This window comes from Homarus americanus, unplaced genomic scaffold, assembly GCF_018991925.1.
Source record: "Homarus americanus isolate GMGI-L3 unplaced genomic scaffold, GMGI_Hamer_2.0 scaffold23578, whole genome shotgun sequence".
NCBI lineage: Eukaryota > Metazoa > Arthropoda > Malacostraca > Decapoda > Nephropidae > Homarus > Homarus americanus.
In genome coordinates this window covers 1,099,639-1,119,839 of record NW_024733231.1, presented here as the reverse complement: position 1 = coordinate 1,119,839, position 20,201 = coordinate 1,099,639, and the positions used below count along the sequence as shown (strand labels likewise).

Sequence of the window (20,201 nt, the reverse complement as noted above, 5' to 3'; positions counted from 1 at the left end):
TCCCGACGTTCATTTATAACATCGTTGAAATAATTCCCTTGATACTCGGTTAATGAAGTACAGGTAAAACAATCCCCATATGGTGATAGTAACGCTCAGGTTCTGTACAGTAATTTTCCCACGGTGAAGTACCAAATGTCTCCCCCCCACATACAGACACACACACACACACACACACACACACACACACACACACACACACACACACACACACACACACACACACACACACACCAATCCGGACTTTTTTCCTGACCTAAGAAAGACAATCTCAAAATTTATGACCGATTTTAGTACCACCGTTTTTTGGTGTTTTTTTTTAAGAGGGGAAGGGATGGTGGCATAGGGGGTGGGAGGGAGTGGGAGGGGGATTGAGAGGGATGGGGGAGGTAAGAGGGAAGAGAGGTGAGAGAATTAGGGTGGGAGGTGCGAGGGATGGAAGAGGAGGTGAGAGGGACGGGAGGTGAAAGAGGAAGGAGTGGGAGATAAGGTGAGTGGGATGAGAAGGGAGGTGAGAGGGGTAGAACAAGAAGAGAGAGGTGAGTGGGATGAGAAGGGAGGTGAGAGGTACGGAAGGGGAGGTGAGAGGGAAGGAAGAGGAGGTGAGAGGGAAGGGACGTGAGAGGGATTGGAGGGGGAATGAGTGGGGTATTACCGTTTTGAGGGGGTACGTAATTTTTTAATACAGTATATATAAATATTTTTAGTGTTGACGCCTGGTGTGTGTTATCTATCTATCTATCTATCTATCTATCTATCTATTTTTTTCCTCAATGTCTGTCTGTCTGTCTGTCAAAACTATTTATCTATTATTTATTAATTTATTTACCCGTTTTCTGTTTTTTTTCTGTTTTATCTTAAGGTTAAAATATAGTAGTAGTAGTAGTAGTAGTAGTAGTAGTAGTAGTAGTAGTAGGAACTTTATTGTTATCTCTCTCTCTCTCTCTCTCTCGTCTTCTTTTCTGAATCGTTATCACAATCAATGAGATAGATAGACAGACAGACAGACAGACAGACAGACAGACAGACAGACAGACAGACAGACAGACAGACAGACAGATAGACAGACAGACAGACAGAGAGCTTTTTCAATTTTCCTTTATCTATGTACGTCATTTCATCTCACACCTCAAGTACCCCCATATCTCACCTCCATAATTCTCTCTCTCTCTCTGTCTCTCATTTTTCTCTCATTTCACACTCCGCCTAAATCATCACCCACTCTAGCCACTTATCCTTCCCCTCTTCTCCTTTCTATTATTCATATCTTTATTGCATCCCCCTCCCACTTACCTCCATCCTCTTCAACTTTATTTTTTTTGTTATTATTCTTCGTTTTGTTTATTTCTGTTTCTTCAATTTTTTTTCTCCTTCTTTTACTAAATTTCTCTCATTCACTCGTTGTTTTTGTCCTCTCTCTCATTCCTCTTCTGTTTCCTCATATTTCCATTTTCTCCTTATCCCTTTTACTTTTTTTCTCATTCCTCTCCCCCTTTCCTCCCTAAATACTCCTCTTCTCCCCTTCTCCCCTAGGTAACTCTTTTCCTCCCCCTTCCTCCCCCCTCCCCTTCCTCCCTAGGTACTCTTTCTTCCTCCCCTTCCTCCCCTAGATACTCCCTTTTCCTCCCCTTCCTCCCCTAGATACTCCCTTTTCCTCCCCTTCCTCCCCTAGGTACTCCCCTTTCTTCCCCCCTGGTACTTACCGAGGAAGCCAGCGATGGCCCCAAAAGGCATGACCACGAGAGAGACGAGCAGGTCAGCCACGGCCAGTGACATGAGGAAGTAATTGGTGACGTTGTGCAGTCGACGCTCCAGGCAGATCTGGAGAAGGGAAAAAAGTAGTTAGTTGTGGGAAAAAAGTAGTTAGTTGTGGGAAAAAAAGTAGTTAGTTGTGGGAAAAAAGTAGTTAGTGGTGGGAAAAAAGTAGTTAGTGGTGGGAAAAAAGTGGTTAGTGGTAGGGGAAAAGTGGTTATAGGCGAGGAAAAAATATTTAGCAGCGGGAAAAAAAGTGGTTAGTGACAGGTAAAATTTTTTATTACAAGGAAAAAAGTTATTAATGCTGGGGTAAAAGATGGCCAGTGGTAGGGAAAAATGGTCAAATATGGCTGAGAAAAATGGACAGTGGTGGACGAAAGGTATTCTATGGCGGGGAAAACTTGCAGGGATAAAGTGGGTAGTAGAGGCAGAAAAATCGTGTGTGTGTGTGTGTGTGTGTGTGTGTGTGTGTGTGTGTGTGTATGTGTGTGTGTGTGTGTGTGTAGGGTAAAGATGGAGTGGCATAATCTGTGGTGGCGGGGGAATTCTTGCTCATGGTTAGGGATAAAAAAGAAGAGGGGGTGGGGGGGGTGGGAGGGGGTTGTGGAGGAGAAGAATTTTATTAGGATTTTTTGTTTTACGTTACTATCATACTGAGTATTTTACATAATTACTGTAAATATTATTTTGACTTACCATTATAACTAAGGTATTTACTCTTATCATTATCATTACTATTATTATTATTGAATCATAATTATTATTTATTACCATCGTCATTATCAATATTATCACTAAATTATTGTTATTATTATTATTATTATTATTATTTACGTGTACTAGCAATTTCAAGATATAATTGTAAGGTATTTCATATATATTCCAAAATCGTTTTACTCACTACTGCCACAACACAAATCTAAAAATAAACTTCCCAAAAACTGGACAAAGTGAATGAAAAATAACAGCAATAACTCAGCTGCGAGGAAGATAAATAACACGCAGGTATCTCAGTGACTCAGACACCTGTAATTAATTTATTTTTGGCGCGTGTGCAGGTGTGTGTGTGTGTGTGTGTGTGTGTGTGTGTGTGTGTGTGTGTGTAAATATTGACTTAAGAGGGAGTTTTATTTACTTTTTTTTTTAATTTTGCAAGATTACACATGATACTGTTTGGAGGGTGCATTTGGAGGGGATACTTGAAGGGACATTTGGAGGAGAAGGGGGATAATGAAGGGGGAGGGGTGAGGGGAGAGGAAGGGCGGGGAGTAGGTCACACATGTTTATACAACCAATCCCAACACCCAGCCACAAACAGCCTTCAAAACCCAACATATACGAGACCTTTACAGCCACGACACTCCGAGACCTACAGAAGCAGCGGAACCTTTATTTAGCGGACTACATGGAGGGGGAATCAGTTATATTAAGGTTCCATTAGATACGACCCCTCCATTTAACGGACAATAACCATTAGATCGGGGTCCGTTAAATAGAGGCTTAACTGCAACATTCACCTCAATAAGAAGGAACTCTTCATGTCAACTTTGCCCAAGAAGTTTTTACTCAAAGCAAACACAACAAGACTCAAGTTAGGAGTGTGTGATCGAGTATGAAATGCTGGAGGAGATTGCCTGTATTGTGACTTCCTCTCTCCTTGACGGCTGGCGGAGTGTCGTGAGGCGTTTGGGAGATATCGAAGCCGCCAATATCAGGGCAGGCAGTGTGTGTGTGTGTGTGTGTGTGTGTGTGTGTGTGTGTGTGTGTGTGTGTGTGTGTGTGTCTGGTCTTCTCGGACTATTCCTTGACACTGAGTCAGCCAACTCGTTAATTCAGGATGTGGTTGTTGTGTTTGCGACAGCTTATACACCTTAAACAAATTCACGCCTAGGTGGCCCTTGGGCCGGCCATACTCGATCTCGAGGAGCAACCATTATTTTTTTTTAAGGATTGGAAGGAGTTTGTTATTATTATTATTATTATTATTATTATTATTATTATTATTATTATTATTATTATTATTTCAATGTTTATTTTTTAACTAATATCAATATCATCATTATAAAAAATCAAACAAATTACCATAACTCCAAACCCTCAACACAGACAAACACACCGACAAACACACCGACAAACACACCGACAAACACACCGACAAACACACCGACAATGCCTTAAACGAGACCAAATTCCCTCCTTTACCTGTAAAAAAAGTCAAATATGTCATTGTTTCACGGAACGTCGTAAATCCGGACTTGAAGCCGAATTCTTAAACAAAAGTTGGTTCGACTGCTTGGTTAGGTTAGGTTATATTAGGGGCAGGTTAGGGGTAGGGTAGGGGTAGGGTAGGGTAAGTTAGGGGTAGGGTAGGTTAAGTTAAGGATAGGGTAGGTTAAGTTAGGGGTAGGGTAGGGTAAGTTAGGGGTAGGGTGAAAGGGGTTAGGGGTAGGTTGGGTTAGGTAGAGTAGGGTAAGTTAAGGGTAGGGGTAAGGGGTTAGGGGGTAGGGGTAGGTTAAGTTAAGGATAGGGTAGGTTGGGTTAGTAGGGTAGGGTGTTTAGGGTAGGGTAGGTTAATTTAGGGTAGGGCAGGGTTAAGTTAGGGTAGGGTAGGTTGGACTTAGGGGTAGGGTAGGTTAAGTTAGGGACAAGCAAGGTCAGGCCAGGTTCCAGGTCCGGGTACGTTCTTGGTTAAGGATAAGCTGGTGCCATTTTTCATCGTTGGATCCATAAGTCTTAATCTTTATGGTAAGAGGAGCCTTCCGTATCACCCTTCTTCCCTTCCTTCTCTCTCTTCCTTTACATATTTGCTTTCTTCCTCCATCTTCTTCCTCTCCTTCTCTCCTCTATCTTCTCCATCCTTTCCTCTTACCACTTCTTTCACCCCTTCTCTCTCTTCCTGTCTTTATTACCTTCCTCTCCATCCCTTCCTTCCCTACCATATACCTGTCTCATTTTTTACTCTCTCTCTACGTCTCTTTTCCCCTCCTTGTCTTTCCTTTCCTCCCTTCCCCTTTCTCCTTTACTATGCCTTTCCTTTCCTTCTAAAATATCCCCTCCCATATCCATTCAATGCTCACACACACACACACACACACACATGTCTCTCTCTCTCTCTCTCTCTCTCTCCCCAAGACGAATCAAGTTGATAGTATAAGATGAAGGACCACTCACATCCCCAAACACCAATCAAAAAGTAGATACGAAGTGATGAACTACCCAAAATAGGGACAGACAGGTGACAGCAATAATTATGGGTCAGACATATTGCCCTTCTAATGGTTCTGGACGTGGTCACCAAGATGGGGAGAACGAGGAGGGGGAGGGGTAGAGGGGAGGGGTAGAGGGGGTAGAGGGGGAGGGGTAGAGAGGGGAGGAGGAAGCAGGTATGAGAATAGTGAGGAAACAATATATGATAATCTACACCAATGTCTCCATGTATGTATGTATGTATGTATGTATGTATGTATGTATGTATGTATGTATGTATGTATACTGAAAATCCTTAAAGACAAGTTATAAACGATGAATATTTATAAACGATTAATATGTACTGGAAGCGACCCCAACCATACACGTCTAAGGTGAATTGGCAGCGACATGTTACGGTTGTGACGTCACGCAGTAATGGCAAGAGCGGCCCTAACCCTAGCATTCAGCCGGGACAAGGTTCATTCAGGATTTTGTTGATAATTTCTTAAGGTTTTCTGTGGACTGCATTTCTGTTGGTACAGTGTGTGTGTGTGTGTGTGTGTGTGTGTGTGTCACCCCACATAACACCAACACACCCCACATAACACCCACACACCCCACATAACACCCACACACCCCACATAACACTCAACACACCCCACATAACACCAACACACCCCACATAACACCAACGCACCCCACATAACACAACACACCCCTACATAACACCAACACACCTCTACTATAACACCAAACACCCACATAACACTCAACACACCCCACATAACACCTAACACACCCCACATAACACCAACACACCCCACATAACACCCACACACCCCACATAACACCCACACACCCCACATAACACCCATACACCCAACATAACACCCACACACCCCACATAACACCAACACACTCCACATAACACTCAACACACCCCACATAACACCAACACACCCCACATAACACCAACACACCCCACATAACACCAACACACCCCACATAACACAACACACCCCACATAACACCAACACACTCCACATAACACCAACACGCCCCACATAACACCAACACACCCACATAACACCAACACACTCCACATAACACCAACACACCACATAACACCCACACACCCCACATAACACTCAACACACCCCACATAACACCAACACACCCCACACAACACAACACACCACATAACACCCACGTACCCCACATAACACCCATTAATAATTCCACATAACACCCACGTACCCCTACATAACACCCACACACCCCACATAACACCCATTAATTTCACATAACACAACACACCCCCATATAACACCAACACACCTATTACAACACAACACACCCCACATAACACAACACACCCCACATTCATGTAACACACCCACACCTTACAGTAAGGTTGAGGCAGCAGCAACAGTCAAGGTTCCGTCACTTCCCCGCTCTCTTCCTCCCAAATCGTCTTCGTCTCTATCCCAAATAAAATTATTTTTTAAACCAATTATTTAAAGTTTGAAAAGTTGTCGTTACAAAACTGAAACAAGTCGTGGTAGCACATGCTTTCAAAGGGAAGCTCTCCATGCTGCACACAGGAGGAACGAGAACGACAAGATAAGGGCATATGGGGAAAGAATTCAGAACGTTGATCAAGGCAGCTTCACTCCTCTGGTGTTCACAACCTATGGCGTGATGGGACCAAGTGCAAGATGCTTCTACGCCAGACTCGCGGAGGTGTTATCCGAACGGGAGCAGCAGCCCAGAAGTTATGTTACAGCCTGGTTGAGATGTCGACTGTCCTTCTCTCTGCTTAGGTCGGCTTTGCTCTGCCTCAGGGGAACGAGAGCATCGGCCCAAAGCCGACAACAGTTGCAGATATTGACTATGAGGCAACAGTCACTGAATGCCGCATAGATCTGCGGCTCAACTAACTCAACACAGCCAGGATAGCTACTTATGTATTAGGGTATTTAATTTTAAGGTAATAAAATGGTGGCGAAGGTGTGGCTATTGGGGGAGGCTGGAGGTCATTTAAAAAAAAGTAGTAGTACTAATAGTAGTAGTAGTAGTAGTAGTAGTAGTAGTAGTAGTAGTAGTAGTAGTAGTAGTAGTGTGTGTGTGTGTGTGTGTGTGTGTGTGTGTGCGTCCAGTGGAGTTTTTTCAATGTAATTTCACAAATGAGTCTACCTTTTCCTTCCTCCTCCACACCTTGTAATACACCTCCCCCTCCTCATCATTCCCCACCCCCATCACCATCCCCTCCTCCTCCTCCACCACACTAGGTAAGACCTCCCCTGGCTGCCTGGCTACGGAAGCAATAACCATAACTCAGGGACGTTATTGGCCCAATCGATATCCAAGAGGCAGGGGATGACGGGGAGGGAGGTGGTGTGTGAGGGAAGGGGGAGGGGGTATGGGCGGGGGAAGAGGGAAGGCCGGTACCACCCACACCAAGAACTACGGCGGTGGATGGTACTGTGACGCCAGACTCGAACATTCTGAATTATTATCATATAGTCTCTGGTTAGACCCGACGCCATTTTGCTTGTAGTCGTAGTTTCTGTCCAGAATAAAAACTCAAAATAATACTTTCAAAATCTTGGACTGACACCGAATAAAAAAATACCAAATTAAAATAAAAGTAAAAAAAAAAAGACAACAAATCCTATAAAATAAAGAAAAATCGAAAAAGTATTAAAAAAGTAAAAAAAAAAAAACGGGTTAGTTTAGTCTTTCACTAAATTAGGCAGAAACTCCATAAAAAAAATGAAACTCAGTAATGAAAAAAAAAACATTCAACAACTTCAAAAAAAATGAACCGAAACTGAAAAACAAAATAATAAAACAAAAGAACTCCAAGAAAATTGACTCGACTCCTCCAAAGTTTACCCTCAGGAAAAAAAAGTTTAACTGGAGAGAAAAAAGTTATTACTGTCAACTTTTAAAGAACTTAGTGAATACAAACTCTTAAATAGAGAGACTAAAAACTTTCTTTAAACAAATGGTAACATACTTCAGTCTCTCTCTCTCTCTCTCTTTCTTTCTTTCATATTTTTCTCTCTTTCTCTTTACCTTTCTTACTTTCATATTTCTTTCTTTGTTGACTTTCTATCATTCTTTCTCTCCTTATTGCTCTTGATATGTCCATGTTTCCACTTATTCTTCATCTCTCTCTCTCTCTCTCTCTCTCTCCCTCTCTTTCAGTAGCCACAAAAATTAATATGTAATTCTCCCCTTGTACTCTCTCTCTCTCTCCAGTAGTCACAAAGATTAAAACATAATCCTACCACTGGGTGTAAGAGGTACTGGGGCCGTAATGAAAGCAGACGCTGGGGAAATCAATGAAACCCTTTCTTTAACGATACACTGAGGTTCTTGCACTGACTTAAGGAAGATATTTGTCTCTCTGTCTGTCTGTCTGTCTGTCTGTGTTTTTGTCGGTTTGTTTGTCTTTCTGTATCTGTCTGTTCGTTTACCTTTCTGTCTATGCCTCTGTCATTATGTCGGTTTGTCTGTCTGTCTTCCTGTCAGTTTAGTTGTCTATGTCTACCTATTTGACTATGTTTGCCTGTCTGTCACACTGGGATCTTGAATGTTGATGGTGAAGGAGGACTGTTGACGAGAGACTGAGCGACTGAGGAATTTAGCTGTGAAAATGTTCCCCGTCATCAATGAGGAATTAAATCAAGGGAGAAAATAATAATAATAATAATAATAATAATAATAACAATAACAATAATAATAATAATAATAATAATAATAATAATGATAATAATAATAATAATAATAATAATAATAACAATAATAATAATAACAATAATAATAATAAATAACAATAATAATAATAATAATAATAATAATAATAATGATAATAATAATAAATTTTATGGGTGGTTTTCACGTTCAGGTTCAACCATTGACCTGATAAGATGAATCACTACGAATTGTAAGTTTTGCACGATGTACAGGGGAAGAGAGAGAGAGAGAGAGAGAGAGAGAGAGAGAGAGAGAGAGAGAGATAATATTAGTAATGCCGTAATACAAGGTGTGTGTAGCAAAAATTTGTTTCTATGTACGAAGCCCCCCCTTACGACATTTCCTACGCACGGAAGGACATAGCAACACTCTACCCCCCTCCCCCACCCCCTGTCTCTTGCTCTGTGGGGTATAACAAAATAAAAAACTCTCTTCTATCGTGTTTGTTATGCACTTTGGTTCGTCCGGGGAAAGACAGGGGTTTAATCTCACCCGTGTCATTGGCTGGAGTAGTCACCGAACGCAATACGACACACACACCTGTGTTTTATCCGGCAGGTGTCAAGATTATTGCATCCTCGTCTAAGTGAGCGTCTCAAGGGCACTGGATTTTCACCCAATCAGCGTTGATATAACTTCTCTCACGTCCAATCAGAGTAGATGTATACCTATTCTGACGTCCAATCACTGTCTGGGTGAGTGAGTTCTCGTCGAGTTATTGTTATGATTAAAGTGTCTTCGTCCAATGAGCGTCAAGTTCATTAAGTTTTCATCCAATCACCGTCAAGGATTATGGATAGGTAATTTAGGCTTCCCGTACGTCCCTTTCAAACGACCCCTTTCAAACAACCCCTTTCAAACAACCCCTTTCAAACAACCCCTTTCCAACCACCCCTTTCAAACAACCCCTTTCAAACAACCCCTTTCCAACAACCCCTTTCCAACAACCCCTTTCCAACAACCCCTTTCCAACCACCCCTTTCCAACAACCCCTTTCCAACCACCCCTTTCAAACAACCTCTTCTAAACAAACAAATCTTACTCAGCTATTTTTCCGTTTGTTTAATTGTTCATTTATCTACTGAGTCAATTCCCACTGTCACAGAGAGCTTGTGTCAATATATTTTCCTTAGCCATTTTTCCTCTCAGTAGAATGGTGATGGTGAGTGATGGTGATGATGGTGAGTGGTGATGGTGGTGTTGATGATAGTGGTGATGGTGAGTGGTACAGGTGATGTGGGTGATGGTGGTGATGGTTATTATTATTATTATTATTATTATTATTATTATTATTATTATTATTATTATTATTATTATTATTATTATTATTATCATCACAAATAGTAACAGTAGCCAAAATTTTTCAGAGAGGATGACCTACCTGGCCCTTCAGAGAGGATGACCTACCTGGCCCTCGTAATTACCATACGAACCCCAACACTAAAAAATATACTGTATAATATATACCTGGCATCCATCATTAACCCGGTGAAACTATGCTAATTAACACCATGGATTTAATGATTGCTGCATAATTAGTAAGGTGAGGTTAATTAGAAAATAAGACCTGACCTCTCCCTAGCTCACAGTGACCTCGGTGACCTGTGGGAGGAGGAGGAGGAGGGGGGGAGGGTAGGGTTAGGTTTGGGTGCCCAGATTTTAAGAAATATTTTTGTTGTAGTTAAAGTATGTACATGAATATTCACCTGTATACATGCATATATCCACAAACACAGATATACATACAAAACATATAGATCGTAATAGGCATACAATAGACCTCATATATATAAATGCATTAAGGGATATATATACAAAGACAGAGAGAAAGACAGTGAGAGGGAGATTAAACCCGTTGAAATCGCATGGCTTCAGTCTATTACTCTTGAAAAGGATGAGTAAGATTTACCTCGTGTGTGTGTGTGTGTGTGTGTGTGTGTCTGTGTGTGTGTGTTTGTGTGTGTGTGTCTGTGTGTGTGTGTGTGTGTGTTTGTGTGTGTGTGTCTGTGTGTGTGTGTTACTTCCTCCTGCCAGTGTGTGTGTGTTATTCCTCCTGCCAGTGTGTGTGTGTGTGTGTGTGTGTGTGTACTTTTCCTGTGTGTGTGTGTGTGTGTGTGTGTTACTTCCTCCTGCCAGTGTGTGTGTGTGTGTGTGTGTTACTTTCCCTGCCAGTGTGTGTGTGTGTGTGTGTGTGTGTGTGTTACTTCCTCCTGCCAGTGTGTGTGTGTGTGTGTGTTACTTCCCTCCTGCCAGTGTGTGTGTCTTTCCCTGTCATTTACTGCCCCTCATTCTCTCTCCCAATCCCATCTTAATACCTCTCTCTCTCTCTCTCTCTCTCATCCTCCGTACCTCCCTTCCTATGTCCTTTGAGGTGCTTTTCTCTATCTTCCTCTCTATCTTTCCCCTCTCTCTTTATCCCACCATATCTACCTTCCCCTGTCCAGTGAAGTGCATTATTCCTCTCTCTCTCTCTCTCTCTCTCTCTCTCTCTCTCTCCCAGGTGTGTGTCGCCCGGCCTTCACAACTCATCCATGTTACTCCAGTCAACCTTTGAAAGGTGATCCTCCCAGCCAGACCTTTGATGCTGAGCTGCTTGTTACTTCCTACTACCTACAGGGAGGGAGGAAAGAGGAAGATAGGGGGGGAAGAGGAGGAAGGAAGGAAGGGAACGAAGTGGAAGTAAGGAAAGGTAAGGAAGAGGGGAGAGAGGAGATGGGGGGAGGAAGTGAGGAAGACGAAGAGAGAGAGAGAGAGAGTCATTCATCTCTACACACTAGACTTTCTGAGAGTAAAATGTTGCATTATTGATCTCCCTCAGCCCCCCCACACACAGGAACACCTTAAGTTCAATACAAGTGCAGGATCTTTTAGCTTCACGATCTGTTTAATCTACTGACCGTAAACGAAGACACAGGCTCTACCCCCTTCACCTTTAGGGAAGAAGAAACTGAAAAAAAAAGAAGATTGACAGCGAAACTTATTCCAGATTCCCTCTTTACCAAAAGCTCCTGCCAAGATTGGATTCTCCCTTTTGTGGTTGAGTATCAGACGACATAGGAACCTTCTCCGTCTTTTCCTTCTCTTCCCCTTTCTCCCTCTTCCTCCTGCTCCTGTACTTCTTATTTCTCCTACTCAGCAGCAGAAGAAGATGATGCCACAAGCTTTGGGTCATCCAGAAGGGGAAGGTTGGCGCTCATAGTGGTCCTCGAAGCTCTAGTGGGAAGCTTCTAAAAGTCACCTTAGAATTTCTTGAAGAGCACCGGAGGCTTCCATGGGCAGTCCTACCCTAGCTGAGGATTTTTTTTTTTTTTAATTCTCAAGGGTTTATTTTTTGTGTCTAAGGAGGATTTCTTCATGAACTTGGATCAATAAACTGACGAGGTCTTGTAGCTCTGTGTGTGTGTGTGTGTGTGTGTGTGTGTGTGTGTGTGTGTGTGTGTGTGTGAGGAGTTTCTGATGTCGCCAGAAGAACACTGTGAACACATCTTGGGTACATCAACAGTACCTGACGAGGTTTTCTTTTATGAGTCTCAGAGATTTCTTTTAGAACTTGCATCAATAAAAGAAGAAAATGGAGAAGAAAGAAGAAAATAAAGATGAAGCAAAGGAAGAAGATGAAGAAGAAGAAGAAGAATTCAAGATGAAGATGAAAATGGAGACGAATAAAATAAAGACGACGATGAAGTCCAAATTCATGGTCTCCTCCCCCAACCATCCCATCAAATTTGCGAAAGACTTCTTGAAAATACGTCAACACCTCAAAGGTTAACTCCTACCCACGAGGGACTGTGTTCAAGAACTCCGATATCCACACATTATTCTCCCAGTCACTGAAGAATTTCCTCAAGAACCTACAACTGCGTGAGAAGAAGAAAGGAAAACTGTTGGGGAGTTTCTCAAAACCGAAAACACTAAAAACCTTCCCCACCAAAATAAAGGAAAAAGAAAAAAAAATTAATAACAGTTTACTCTCTTCTTCTTGAGTGAGTGCGTGGAGTGTGCCAACCATCTGAGTGCGTGGAGTGAGTGAGCCAACCAACACCCGTGAGTGCGTGGAGTGTGCCAACCATCCCAAAGAGTGCGTGGAGTGAGTCAACCAACCCAGTGAGTGCGTGGGTCAGTCACAATAGCAAGAGGTCACTGTGCTCTTGAAAATAATGTCGTATACCTGGACCCTCTCAGCCAGGTGAAGGTAAGAGCCTCAAAGGGACAAGACAAGAAAAAAAATGGATCCAAAAAGACGAAGAATTCAGAATGTGGGTGAGACGAATTTATTGGGGTTCAGATTAGGGTACTGAGAGAGAGAGAGAGAGAGAGAGAGAGAGAGAGAGAGAGAGAGAGAGAGAGAGAGAGAGAGAGAGAGATACGACTCCCGTTTAGCTCTGATTTGGGATATTGTGACCGCGGTGAATGGAGTTTTACTATGTGTATGGTAGCAGGTAGGTCATCTGTCGTCTTAAACGTATACAAACAACTATACTACGTCGGGAACGTCAAAGAAAACACATATGTTTGTCCGCTACACCAAGGTAGTGTGTTTACTCAAGTGGTCGCTGGATGCCGCAGGACACTCGCACATGGGGCATTGCCTTCTAACAGCACCTTTACTTTATATAAATATTCACCCAAATGAATAACACTAATTTATTCACCAAGTTATTCAACAATGAATCAATCATTTGACGATAATAATCGGCTGAGCTTGTAACTATCTCCGAGATCAGGCGCAGGTCAGTTGAGTAACCAAACAGCCGGCTGACGCCTCTCTCACGCCTAGAGGAGGGAGCAGAATCTTACCACTTGAACAGGGAGGAGCAGGTCACTCAAGTGTTCTCTGAAAGTGTATTCACAACACTTCCCTAGAGAGAATTAATAATTTATTCCCTCAGACTATTGCTGTGTATAAAGCTGCTTCGACAATAAAGGAAAAACAGCAAGAAGTCTGTCTTTACATGAAGCCCTGCCACTTAAAGAGTTCCAGAACTTAATTAAAACAATTAATGTGATAACCAAAACAGCCTTACCTGTGTGAGCTGTATCCGGTGGCTTCATCAACACTGACCCCTGACTGAGTTAATTAGTAAGAGAATCTATTTCGTCCAGGGCGGCAACAAGCAACACTGACGCAGCATATGATCAATTCAAACCTCATACTTGTGCTGTAATGGCTCTAACAGGCCTTGTGTGGGGTCGAAGCCAAATTTCATGAAGGTTTTAAGACCCTGTTTATTTCACCTGATAATCAAACACTCTAAACATAATCTAACTAAACTTATACGAATATAACCTAACCTAACCTAACCTAACGTAACGTAACGTAACCTAACCTAACCTAACCTAACCTAACCTAACCTAACCTAACCTAACCTAACCTAAAAAGAAAGTGGGTCCCAAAGACATGACTGCCCTCGGTACCAAAGTTGGAAACATAGGAGTCCATTTATATCTGGGTGAACTGGGAGAGCTCATCGAACCACCGACCCCCGGAAAAGGAGACGGCAGCTGTGTCCACTCTACCACCGCGGTCCTAATTTAATCAGACCTAAACTAACCCAACACATATGTATTAATACGAGAAACACATACCAATACACACAAACAGATTCATACACACACACACATAACCATACGCTCACACATACACACACACATTCACACACACATTCACACATTCACTCACACATTCACACATTCACACACACATTCACACACACATTCACACATTCACACACACATATATAACACCCACGTCAAATAGGACACATCTTTGACTGCTCACACACAATACTAAACTCTGGTCACATTACCGAGAAGTGACTCTTAAATCTTCTTACCATCAGTCAACTCCCTCACTTGACTTTCATTACTAACAATATATATATAATAACGTCTGGATGTTGTTTAAGGAAATCATATACGAGAATAAGCTTAATTCACGGGGCGGGGGCAGAGGCTTTCTTCAACAGCACACGGCTCTACAGAGAAGGAGGAAAACACACTACACGTTTTCATTTACAGGGAGTGGAAGGGGGCAAGCTATTTACACCCTATTTCCGAGTTGCTATTAGGACTATTTTATTCATCGTCTTTGGTGTTGTGTGTGAGAGGTCAAAGGTTAACTAGGGATGAGGGAAGGTTTACATGATATTTCTGTCACTGTTGTTAGGACCTGTTTCTCTGTTGATGTTTGTTACGTGTTGTATACGGAGCCTAGAGTAACGTAATGTTGTTGTTGTTATTACTATTATTATTATTATACATTCATTAATTCAAAATCATACATACATACATACATACATACATACATACATACATACATACATACATACACACGCATATTATTCTTACAAACATCTACACCAATATACACAAATAATATACACACACACACGTTCCAAACATACACAAATAATATACACACACGTTCCAAACATACACACACACTTTTACACACAAACCAAACAAGAAAACCTACACTACAAACAAACACCTGGTACACCTCACCCCAGACAAAAAATATACATGAAAATAACTTAACTGATTTGAGACATTTTCGCTATGCAAGTTATCACGCCGTGGAATTTTATTAAAATACTTTGGTTGGGTGAGAGGTGAGAGGAAGGTGATAGAGAAGTGAGTGGGATATGAGAGGAAGGTGAGAGGTATATGAGAGGGCTGTGGGAGGGAAATGAAAGAGATGTGAGAGGTATATGAGAGGGCTGTGGGAGGGAGATGAGAGGGCTGTGGGAGGGTGATGAGAGGTATATGAGAGGGCTGTGAGAGGGAAATGGGAGAAAAATGAGAGGTATATGAGAGGAAGGTAAGAAAGGAGATGAGAGGAATGGAAGAGAAATACACACACCCCAAAAAAATCCACCAAAGCTTAAAAAAAAACCCATTTAAATCCTTTCAAAAAGTTTACCAATGAAAAAAATAGAATTAATCCACCCAAAATTAAGCCCCACAATGACAATCACCCAAACGAACATCGCAATCTATGCACTAATGTCAAGGTCAATCAGTGGTCCATTATTCTCCCCCCCCCCCTACCCCCTCCCTCCGTGTTGCAAGTTGCAGGTGGAATAGGTAACGAAGGAAGAATTTTCAGGGGAAAGAAATGTTGGAAATCCGTCCACCTACAATTTCCGATTTTTTGGGGGGGACTGTAGAGCGAAATGACCAGGGGAGAGTAAGTGCTTGGTGAATTTGGCGAGGTAAAATATCCCTTTCATTATGCTCGATTAAATGGCGTGTATACTTGACACAATGTATACTTGACACAATGGCCTGGATACTTGACACAATGGCCGGTATACTTGACACAATGGCCGGTATACTTAACACAATGGCCGGTATACTTGAGACAATGGCCGGTATACTTGAGACAATGGCCTGTATACTTGACACAATGGCCTGTATACATGACACAATGGCCTGTATAGTTGACACAATAGCTTGTACACATGATACAATGACCTAGATATGTGACGCAATGGTCTCTCTCTCTCTCTCTCTCTCTCTCTCTCTCTCTCTCTCTCTCTCTCTCTCCCAAACAACACAACAAGGAGACTCACCGCCAGACAGACGAGGATGTTGCCAATGCCTCCAGCCAGGATGAACATGGCCAGGAAGAGGAAGGAGAAGTCATACTCGTACTCCTCGTCGTCGCCTCCTGCAGTAGTGTTGAGGAAGAGATCGTCGTTCTGGGTGAGGTTAAACGACAAGTGACCGTCGAACTGGAACGCCTCTGGAATCCTACACTGCATGAGGTGGAGAGTCAACGAAGGCCCTGACGAAGGCTGTAAGGATGGCACGGGTAGGATAGGTAACGATGTGTTGGATGAGGTTTGAGAGGAGGATGAGGAAGAGGTGGATGTGGATGAGGGACTGATTGTCAGGTTATCACATAGGGTGGATGAACATGACCCGAAGGAGCATAGGAGTTCGCTACCGTAGGACAAGAAGGAAGAAAAGAACCTCTCACTCGTGTTTAATCTGAGCGCCCAGAAGCTGGAGGTGGAGTTCTCACGAAAGCAAGATAAACACGTATGAGTCCACGTCGTGTTCAACAAGTCTGAGTTTACCGAGGACATGTGATTGGACACCTCGTCTGGCAGTAACATCTCGTCACTTCTGATACAGTCTCTCATACTCGTCACCCAGCAGGAGACATTAGGGGTCACCTCCTCCAACATATCGTTACAATGGAATGCTATATCACTAGTCAGGTCATCCGTGTGGTTGCTATCGTAGCCGGACCAAACACACTCCACGCTGTTACTCGCCGATGACATGATGCCCCACGGTAGGCTGATGTCCTCCTGCCCCCCGCTGTCAAACATCTGAGACTGCACGCCATCCATCCTCGGCACACTGCTGTTTGACTCTCTCTCCTCCAGGAAAGAGGTCAGGGCAGTGGGCGACGCCGTCTCATTACCCCTCATCTTATTTTTAAGCCAATGGTCTCTAATTACAGCCGCGATGCTCTTCATTGGGAATCTGTTCAGTATTCATGATTTTACCCAAAAATATAGATAAGGACCAGTGAGGGTGAGCGCTGGTCCGGTGGTGACGAGGAGAGCCCCTGAGGTAAGTCCTGCCATCATCACTCTTCACCGCTTAAGACATTTTCTCATAATTCAAGTCTTCTTCCACGACACTACAGGTAACGACACTTTTTTTCTGTTTTCTTCGGGTCATATTCACTAGTTTGTAGTATTCATGTCTCTACACTATGAACTTTATTATATCTTCAGTAATATATAAACATCTATAATCTTTACGTGTTTTCTCCACTAATTATATAACCATATTGATTATAATTCTTCAATAGATTCTTGGATAAGTTTTCGTACACTTTTACACACGAACACTTACGAAATATACCGAAGTTTTGTATTTTCTTTATCATAATTAACGCTTAAGTACACTTTTGTATCAACTAGTTAAATTCTCACGTGGGAATTGGCATCAGTCTTTAAGTTTTAATGGTGTAGAGAACAGTTTAAAAGTCTAGTATATGTTTCAGTTCTTTCACTAAATACCCGACTATTTACCAACTACCATCACGGGAGAGAGAGTTGGCTGGTCACACTCAGGCAGCCTTGAGGTGCTACAAACACCACCCACCAAAACTTTTCTCTCAATAATTTCTGGCAAGTTTCTTCGCCATCTACTTCTGCCACGACTTGAAAATGACTTTAATGATTCCTTCACTGTTACTCCGTGTTAAGAGGAACTGGATTTATTTACGGGTTATATTACATAATCTTGACTAACACATTAAGTGCATCAGTTTTTATTTTAATTTTTTTTTTTTGGGGGGGGGGCCGTTGCAAGACTAATATTGATTTGGATATTTTACACTTTAGTTATCACAAAACTTTATAAGTGAGATGGTTAAGAAAATCACTTTAAAAGTAACTTGAAGTGTTAAATGTTTTTGAGACCTTGTAACAATCATTTAACTGCATATACTTTTCAAGAGATAGATCACATAGTGCACTTTGAACACCTCAGTACTAGGCTTCCGGTGTAAAACTAGAACTCTGATCACTTTTTCATTCCAGGAATCGAAAAGTATTAATCTTGGTTCCTGATGTTGAGTATTTTACTTATAAATTTTCTCCCTGTTGTTGTTGTTGAGGTGCAGGTCTTTCTCTCTCCTGCTGAGTCACGTCCAAGCTCTAACAAGGCCTCCGTAGCCTGAACCTCTAATTAGCCTTGTCGTTATGACCTGGAAACCTTTTCTCCTCTTTCTCTTCTTCTGTGTATCTGGAACAAAGGTCTGGAACGAGATATCCTGCTTCTACCGCCAGGAGACACGTGGCCTCTTATACTCAGTGGCTGGTCATGACCCCAACAACGTCCTGGAAAACAAATAAAAAAGATATAAATTACAATATATGAAAATTAATGACAGTGGGCTTTGTCTGTCTGTCTGTCTGTCTCTCTGTCTGTCTGTCTGTCTGTCTGTCTGTCTGTTTGTCTGTGGGTACAGTAGACAGACGTCAAATACAGGAAACAAAAACATGAGCAGCTAAATGGATTATATGTCTGTGTCTATGTCTTGCTATGTTAACTCTCCTTGTGTTGGGTTCTCAGCTAATGTAACTGTTTATCATGTAACGTTTTCAAACACTGGTTAACCTCAGATATTGGTGAAGCAGAACCAACAAATAAAATAACAATATAAATAATATAAACTATTTACAATGAATACAAGAAACAATAATGACAAAATATCTAAATAGGAAGTTTACTCAGTTCGAGAATTTAGCCGTTGACAAAACAACAGTTAAACTTATAATTAAATCAGTAACAATATACAGTATTTAACCTACCCAGAGCAGGAACACGTACAACATAAGTTAAGACAGTTCACACAATATAATGTACTAATCTCTGTGTCTGCCTACCTGTCTGTCGGCCTGTCTGTCTGTCTCTGTCTGTCGCCCCTAGCAAAATATAACGCCAATGATAGGACACTGTCTGCAGTAGTAATAATAGAGATTTGTCTGATACTCTTTCAATCCGATTACATTTCCAGTCTAATCCGTCATTTGCATGTTGATTGAAACAGCAAAATACAGTTGAACGTCATACACAGATACCCAACCCTCACAACTTGTAATTGGTTGACTGAAATTACATACCTGACTTAAACCCCCCCCCAAAAAATAGGGACATTCAATAATCTGGTTGTAATTGGGATGGTTGTCTTGTGTAAAAAAAATAGGGGTAGTCAATAATCTGAGTGAAATTGGGGTAATGGTTGTTTTAGGAACGAGTGTTGGAGACATTAGGAAAATTTGGGTTTTGTTTGTAAGTATTGGGAGATAATGAGTAATTGAGTTCTGCTTATAAGTGCCGGAGATAACATACATACATACATACATACATACATACATACATACATACATACGTGAACGCCACACCACCCGATGTCTCCATGACTACGTGAGGTCCTTCATATCAACACCCGAGGACGAGTTACTACACCACGTGAACACCACACCACCTGGTGTCTCCATGACCAGCCCAGGCCCGGGCCATCAACTGTAAACTATAATACTTTGTATATTCAATTCATGTCCCTTCTTCTTTAATAATGAAAGCTTTTGTTAAACGACCCACCCACCCCATGTCTCTGTATGTAATAAGTCATTTTTGTCCAATGTATATTTTCAGCCTTCGGACTGCAGAACTGCCCCTCGTGTAACGAGGATGGCCGGCCCAAGGACCATATAGGCGTGAATTTGTTTAAGGTGTAGAAGATGTCGCCAACACAACAACCACACCCTAAGTTAACGAGTTGCATGACCCAGTGTCAAGGAACAGTCCGAGAAGACCGGACAACTCGCCAACAGCACTGGCTACTCCACGGAACACGATTGGCAAATCGATTAACACCCAGGCAAAGCCTATATACGAAAGACTATAGTTTGTTTGTCATGTGACCGCGAAATTCATTTACTGTCAAAATGGCAGCA

The 20,201-nt window shown here is 42.1% G+C and overlaps 1 protein-coding gene across 1 annotated transcript in view; it reads right to left on the bottom strand.

Moving 5' to 3' along the window:
* Window positions 1-20,201, bottom strand: part of LOC121869468 — a 97,891-nt gene that overhangs the window by 57,472 nt on the left and 20,218 nt on the right. Inside the window, exons 2-3 of the mRNA XM_042370821.1 lie at window positions 16,284-18,578; window positions 1,704-1,821 (exon numbers count right to left, since the gene is read on the bottom strand). Coding sequence (XP_042226755.1) covers window positions 1,704-1,821; window positions 16,284-17,201 — 1,036 coding nt within the window. The 5' untranslated portion in view covers window positions 17,202-18,578. The remainder of the gene's footprint in view (window positions 1-1,703; window positions 1,822-16,283; window positions 18,579-20,201) is intronic.